This window comes from Octodon degus, unplaced genomic scaffold (genome assembly GCF_000260255.1).
Source record: "Octodon degus isolate 3935 unplaced genomic scaffold, OctDeg1.0 scaffold00082, whole genome shotgun sequence".
Classification (NCBI taxonomy): Eukaryota; Metazoa; Chordata; class Mammalia; order Rodentia; family Octodontidae; genus Octodon; species Octodon degus.
The window spans coordinates 10937773-10945607 of record NW_004524658.1 but is presented as its reverse complement, the minus strand read 5'-3'; the positions used below and the strand labels follow the sequence as shown (position 1 = coordinate 10945607).

The 7835-nt window shown below is 46.7% G+C and overlaps 1 protein-coding gene across 1 annotated transcript in view; it reads right to left on the bottom strand.

Moving 5' to 3' along the window:
* The window catches only part of Rif1 (replication timing regulatory factor 1), a 93249-nt gene extending 92651 nt beyond the window's left edge, over window positions 1–598 (bottom strand). The window contains exons 1-2 of the mRNA XM_023721344.1: window positions 488–598; window positions 37–150 (exon numbers count right to left, since the gene is read on the bottom strand). Coding sequence (XP_023577112.1) covers window positions 37–140 — 104 coding nt within the window. The 5' untranslated portion in view covers window positions 141–150; window positions 488–598. The remainder of the gene's footprint in view (window positions 1–36; window positions 151–487) is intronic.
* Window positions 599–7835: the final 7237 nt, after the last annotated feature.

The following is a 7835-nucleotide window of genomic DNA, read 5'->3' as shown; positions in this document are numbered from 1 at the left end:
GACCCCGCGGGCCGCCTCCCTCCGCCGGGGCCTCACCTGGTCAGGGTGAGGTAGGCGTCCGTCTGCTCTCCAGGGAAGGCGGAAGAGTCCTCCAAAGTCTCCAGCAGCGGCAGGAGGGGGTTCTCGCCTAGGGCCGACATGTCGGCCACCCTGCGGCCCGGGCCGGAAGAGAAGAAAACGCGGTGACCGACGGCGACCACCCCGCGGCGCCTCCGCGCCCCCGCCCCCAGCCGCACACCTGCACACCGCCGGCCTGGCGCGCTCGCCGCGGGCCCACGGAAACCCCAGCCCGGACCTCCTCCGGCGCAGCTCCCGCACCAGCGCTCGGGCCTCAGGCCGCTCCCGCCACCACTTTCCCGGGCAGCTTTCAACCCGGCAAGGGGCCGCGGGGGGCGGGGGACCGGGAAGCGTGGCGCCTCGCCGCGAGGGGGCGGAGGCGGCGCCGGGGGAGGGCCTGCGCGCTGACCGCCCAACGCCTCCTGCTTACCCGCTGGGGAGAAGAGCCACACGCGGTCCCCGCCGCCGCAGCCCCGCGGCACCCGGACGCTACTGCGACCGCACTCCCGCGGCTCGGACTGTTTACTCGCGCCTGCTGCCCGCTCCCTCCAGGACCAAGATGGCGGCGGGGGCGGGCCCAGGAGCGCGCGGGAGCAGGGCAGGCCTGGCGGGAGAGGATCGAGCCAATCCAACAGGCGGCGGCGCGCCGCAGTGCTCGATCGCCTCCGCCCTCCTGCCAGCCGCCCCGTCCCGCCCCGCCCCGCTCCGCCCCGCCCCTCCCCGCCGGGCGCCCCAGGTGCCGGTGTTTTGCCTAAGGCGAGGGACTTGATGTTGAAGAGGTTGACTTGGCACAGACTTACCAGACTTAGTTTAGTAAGCTTTCAGATAAATCTTTATTAATCTCCAAGGCCAGGGTTTGTTGTGATATTAACAAATTAGTAAAAGGAGGTAAAGGACTGTAGTAGGCTTAAGATTTAGGAGCTGCATCTCCCGCACGTCTAGGTTCCCGACCTTAGTCCCTGTGACCTTATAAAGTTCACATTTCCATGCCAGCGTTTCATTTTGTATAAAATAGGGCTAATGAAAGTACCTCGATCTGAAAAAGATTTAAAGAGAAAAAGTAGGAGAGGCCAATGGTTGTGGAGAGTTTTAAGTGTACTACATGACAATGGCCCGGAATAAGCATTATTAAAGTGCAGATTTATGGGCCTCGCCCTGCCCTTCGACCTTGTGATTCCTCAGATTCCCTGGCGCCTAAGGCTCTGCATTCTTGTGGGAGGCTCCAGGTGTTAAAAGGGTGGGAGTTGATCGGGACTTTGTATGGTGAAACCTTGGTTCAGGAACTTAATTCTTTCCACTATTGTGATTGCAAGCCAATTGGACGAGAGCTGGCTCAAATCAAACTCATGGTTGGGTTCCATGTTGACCTTACTGGGGAAATTTGAACCTGTTCTCTTCCAGTTTGGCTTAACCTGAATGGTGTAAAGAACTGAGTTCCTGAATGGAGGTACCACTTGGAGGCACTCGCTACTGTACACCCTCAATGAATGGAATTCTTATTAGAATATTGCTCTGTTTCGCAAAAGAACTGAAGGCCCCAAGTGACAAACATTTACACTGTGGCATTACAAGTTGCAAACCCTGGTTCTGACTCCACCACCCCCATCACCACCTAATACAACTCTAGAAGCTTCTGAGCCTCTCTGTTATGTGCGTTTAGCAAAATGTCTGCCAAGCCAAAGCACTCAGTACATAATGGCACTTAGTGAAGAATGAACGCAGCTGGGAGTGGTGTTGCATGGGAAATACTCATTTTCTGAGCTTTGGTAGGATGGCACATCTACATATATGTACCACATAAAAGTCAATAGGCTGGGATGTAGTGAGAAGAAAGAGAGGGAAGCAAAAGATGGTTAAACAGGTGTGTCTAGTTGAAAGGGGAAAGAAGAATGAAGAGTTAAAAAAGGAATGAAGGGTTGAACAGGTATATCTGAACTGGAGGTGGTGGCCCACACCTGTAATCCCAGCACCCAAGAGGCTGAGGTGGGAGGGTCACTGAGTTTGAGGCCAGCCTGGATTACGAAGTAAGATCAAGGCCAACCTGAACTGCATAGTGAGATCCTGTCTCAAAGAGAAATATAACAATAAAAAAGAACAGGTAAAATGTGAAGATACTAACGGAAATATCCGTAAAAGATTCTTTCTGCAGCTAAACATGTTCTTCAACCTTTAGAGAGAAATTTGCTTCTCATTTTCTGTACTTTAGTAAAATGGCACATCTGAACAGGAAAAGAGGTTATTAAACAATGAATGAAATCACAATCTTGCAATATGTGTTTTGATTTGGGGGAATTTTAAGTTAATCAGCAAGGAATTATTTTGGAAAGTAAAAATAGAGTCTTGAGAATTGTAAAAGAATGTTGAGTTTGCCCAATTATATCCTTAACCTATTTCTTCTTCTTCTTCATCGTCGTTGTCGTTGTTGTTGTTGTGATACAGGGGATTGAACTCAGGACCTTGTGCTTGCCAGACAAGTGCTTATTCTACTAAGCTATCTCCACCTCCCTATTCTTTTAAACACTGTGATCTGCCTAAATATTACTGTCACTCTTGTACCAAAAATCTCCTAGAAATTCCTGTTAATTAGAGTATGCCTTTCTGAAACCTTATTTATTTTTGGTATGGGAATCAACCCCAGGGTCTCCTGCATGCTAGGCAAGCAAGAGCTCATGCATTCCCCTGCCCCATGTTTCTAGACTCTTGGTGTAACAGGAACCTTTAGCCATAAGGTAAGGCCAGTTCTATGCCCTACTCCGGAATCTGATGGTTCCTTGGGATTAGCACATTCTCTTTTGCAAAAGTGGTGAGTCAACTAAAATTTTTTTTGTGTGTGTGTGTGGAACCAGGATTTTGAACTCAGGCCCTTGTGCTTGCCAGGCAAGCACTTATTCTACCAAGCCATTTCCCCAGCCCTAAAATTTTACCTTCTTAAGAAAGCCTCACCTCAGCTCTTCTTTCACCACATGCTTTGCTCCTTCAGAGATCCAAATGCTTCTGCCTACTGAGCTGCTGAAATTATTGTCTTCTTAGTGAATTATTGTTTGCTCCTAAATGTTGTAGTGGCATCCTTGAGCGGTAGCCTGAGAGGAATTAGTTCCAGCAGTAATTTTGTGAGTGCCCCTCCCTACTTTGGCACTGTTGGTCTGATCTAAACTGCTAGATTTCAGAGTCAAACAAGCGCCCCTCGCCACACAGACCCTCCTCCACAAACCCTTCCAACCTCAACACTATCCTCAAGCTTCTCTTTTATAGAAATTATCATTGGCCAGGGGTATACTGGGTGTGGTGGTGCACACCTATGATCCCAGCACTAAGCAGGCTGAGGCAGGAGGCTCACTGTTAGTTCAAGGCCAGCCATGGCTACATAGGGAGTTTAAGTCTAACCTGAAATAGATGTGAGACCTTGTCTTAAAAAAAAAAAAAAAAAGGCCAAGGAGATAGCTCAGTGGCTTAAGCATTTGGCTGGCAAGCACAAGGTCCTGAGTTCGATCCCTGGTACCAATAAATAAATAAATAGACAAACACACACAGACACACATACACCTTTGGCTAGGCCTCATGGCACATGCCCATACACCTGTAAACCTAGCCAACAAGAGGTTAAGGCAGTGAGACTCCAATGAGTTGGAGACCAGCCTGGACTACATAGTGAGTTCAAGGCCATCTTGAACTATATAGCAAGACCCAGTCTCAAAAAAAAAAAAAAAAAAAAAAAACATCCTGAAAACATAAAAAAAAAAAAAAAAAAAAAAAAAAAAAAAAAAAAAAAAAATTTATTATCATTTCCAGGGGTGATGGTGCACGTGAATTCAAGACCAGTCTGAACTACAAAGCATCACCCTCTCTCAAAAAAGAAAATTAGCATGAATCAGATCCCTTGGTAATACTGTAGCATCTAATTACCTGCATTTCAACCACTTAAGGGCAGCAAAAAGAAAGGATTACAGGCTCACGCCACTAAGCCCAGTGTCAGTCGCTGTCACTGTCTCAGTGTGCTCAGGGGTGGGGCCGGCACAGCAGGGATCAAACCTGGGTCCCTGTCTGCCTAAGCAGGTGCTTTAATCTGCTGAGCTATCTGGCTGGCCCCAGGATCTTTTATATAGTTCAAAGGCTGGGCTTTAACTCTCTGCAATCCTCCTGCCTCAGCTTTGCAAGTGATGGGATTACAGGCATGTGTCACCATACCTGGTTTAATGTATATATTTATTTTTTTTAAATTTTTTTTCTCCCAGGGAAACAGCATTTTTATTTATTTTTTATTTATTTTTTTTTTATTATTATTTTTTTTGTGTGTGGTACCAGGGATCAAACTCAGGACCTTGTGCTTGCCAGGCAAGCACTTATTCCACTGAGCTATCTCCCCAGCCCTATATTTATTTTTTGAGACATGGTCTTTATGTAGGTCAGGGAAGCCATACCTTCCAATCCTCCTGCTTTGGCTGTGAAAAGCTCTTAAGGATTATGTCAGTCTCTTTACCTCTCTCAATGTCTGTGCCTCCTGGAACTCTGTGCTTCTCCCAGCCTATAAGAGTCCAGCTGCTTGCTATGCTCATGACCAGCAAATTCAACTTTGTCTTTATTTCAGATGCTGCAGACTCTGTCTTTTGGCAGTTTGGAGCTTCTACCAGACTACTTTTGAAGACTCTTGGCTGGAAGCTTCCAGAAGGCACTTGGACCCCTGAGTGTACCCCTCCTATCCAAGCTTCATTGGTCAGCTGCTAAATGAGCCAGTCTCCAGAGCCACCTGAGCTCTGTTTTCATTGGCTTCTGCACTGCATGGTTGGCTGATTGTTTGAGGTACTGCAACTGGCAGAGCAAAATTAAACTTCTTTTTTTTGAGGTAGGGTTTCACTATGCAGTGCAGGCTGGTCTTGAACTAACTTCTGTAGCGCAGGATGGTCTCCAGCTCATCGTGATCCTCCTGCCTCAGCCTCCCAAGTGCTGGGATTACAGACTGGAACTTTAAAAGTTTTTGTTTTTCCTTTAGATTCAAACCACTTTGGGCCGGGGAGATAGCTCAGTAGAATAAGCGCTTGTCAGGCAAGCACAGGGTCCTGAGTTCAATCCCCGGTACCACCAAAAAAAATAGATTCAAACCACTTTGCATGACTTCCTCAAGCTGAAGTTGTGACTGCCACCCTTCCACAAAATGAATATAAATATGCAGGTGCTGGGCCCAGGACGTTGCAGTCCAGTTCTGTTTTCAGAAAGGAGCTAAAAGAAAAAGGTCAGGTGAGATGAAGCAAGCTAGGTGTTCTCTGTTGTCTCTTTGTATCTGCTCTCCCTTCTCTTCCTCACTGCACAAGGCCTTGCATACCTGACCTCAGTGAGAAGATGAGTTGTAGCAATATGAGGCCTCTCTGATTCCTTGGAGCTAGTTTTGAAACTTTTTATTTTTCACCAAAATAAATGGCCTAGGGGCCAGGGAGATGGCTCAGTAGAATAAGTGCTTTCCTGGTAAGCACAACGGCCTGAGTTCAATCCCTGGTTCTGCAAAAAAAAAAAAAAAAAGACAAAATAAATGGCCTAGGGGCTGGTGAGATGGCTTAGTGGTCTAAAGCACCTACTTAGAACAAGCTTAGCAAAGCACAGAGACCGCGGTTCAATCCCCCAGCACCACCCCCTGGTGGGCTGAACTGGCCACACACACACACACACACACACACACACACACACACAAATAAATAAAGATAATTTGTCAATAAAAGAAAATAAAGTAAATCGTCCTAAGTTTCTTACAATCTATGTGTTTTAAAATAAATAAATAAATAAATAAATGGCCTCCCATAGTTGGTTTGGTCCACAGTGGGCACATGCACCTGAGAAGCTAGTAGCAAGTATGGCGAGCCAACCAGAATGTAAGTCCTATTCCAGAGAAGCAATGGTCTCCCACTTTCCTACTGGGGAGCCAGGAGACACTAAGGAAAAGGGACTAACTGCTGAAGGCTAGCTGAAGTTGTGAGTAGAACCCCAGGGATATTCTACCAGTGGTCAGGAACACTTTTGCATCTGGGAATTCTGGTTCTCCTTCATTCCTGGCATCAGCTGCCCATAAATGGGCTCCACTAGGATTTCTCCAGCAAAGTGCACCCAAAATATTGACTGTCTCCACTGTTTGATTTAGCTAATGGAATAACCATTTGGATCTTGTTGTAGGTTGTTCACCGATACAAGATGGGATAAAGATACCTTCACTGGTTGGAAAAACAGCCCAAGTTCCAAGTGTCAATATCTGCACCTTCTGTCCTCTTCACTTGGGCCAGAAGAAGGGCAGGTGCATGTGCCCTTGCCCTGGGGACGTTCACACCAGCTGTTTAAATCCCCAAAGAAAAACATTCTTTTTTTTTTTTTTTTTTTTTTTAATGTAGTTAGCACAGGTTCTATAGGGCCTCACTACACAGATCAGACTTGCAGTGATCCTCCTGTGTTGAGCCTCCCAAGTGCTGGACAGGCACATGCCACCACGGCCAGTCTCAATCATTGTCTCAGCGGGGGGGGGGGGCAGCATGGCACACCAGGGATTGAACCCCAGCCCCTGTGCTCTGCCTAAGCAGGCGCTTTAGTCCACTGAGCTATCTGTCCAGCCCAGAAAAGTATTCTAACTTTTAAACTTTCTTTTTACCACGCTGATTACAATTCCTACTTGACTCAGCCCAGCCCTCAGTGGTGAGGGCTGTGTAACCTGGTATCTGTCTGTCATGGGATTGGTGAGTCAATTCCATCAAACAGAGGGAGCTCCAGCAAAAGTTATATAAGCCTGGGAAAATGCTACACGCACTTGTGAGGCCGAATACAAAAGAAAGTGGTCAGCTCACCTGCTGTGAGGGCTCCGTGCTTTGAGGGCCTCCTTCATAAGAACTCCCTGGCCATAATCTCAGTATCTCTGCTTATTTTTGGCAGGGTTGACACGGGTGACACAACTTTCTCCACTGGCTCCAAGTACGTCTCTTCTCTGAATGCATTGCCAGTTAAGCCCCTGCAGTTGTGTCCATTTTTGCCTAGCTCTCTTTTTCCAGTTAGGGTCAGTTGGGACATGTCCTTTGTTCCAGAGGAAATGATAGAAAATTGGAATCAGTGTCACTAAAGCCTTCTTCCTAAGTTTGATCAAGAGCTGCAGTTTAGAAAGAGTGGCTCTTAGGTCAAGGATGTCACGAGTCTTCTGTCAAGTTTTATGCCCTTTGTTCTGTAGATGCCCTAAAACATTAGAACTCTGAGGAATAGTTACTGTAAAGCTTGCAAGCAGATGTCAAGCAATCTAATAAAAGAAAAGCAAATCTAGACTTTACAGTACATTTGAACTAGGAAACACAATTACCAAGTTAACTAAGGAAAATCAACCAGGTGTGGTGGTGCACACCTGTAATCCCAGCACTTGGGAAGCTGAGGCAGGAGGATCATTGAAAGTTTGAGATCAGCCCATGCTACAAAGTGAGCTCAAGGCCAGCCTGAACTGTATAGTAAGATCTTATCTCAAAAAAGAAAGAAAAAAAGCAATCTGTCTGTGAAATAAGGTGTTTTTTTTTCAGAAAGATGCATTATGTATGTGCTGTACTTTGAGTCTCCTTTTTCTGTAAGTCAATGTAAATGAGCTTTTTTTTTCTTTCTTTCTTTTTTTTTTTTTTTTTTTTTTTTTTTGAGACAGAATCTCATTATACAGTTCAGGCTGGCCTTCAGCTCACTTTGTAGCCCAGGCTGATCTCAAACTTGCAACGATCCTCCTGCCTCAGCCTCCCGAGTGCTGCTATTATAGGCATGCACCACCACTCCCAACTTCTTTC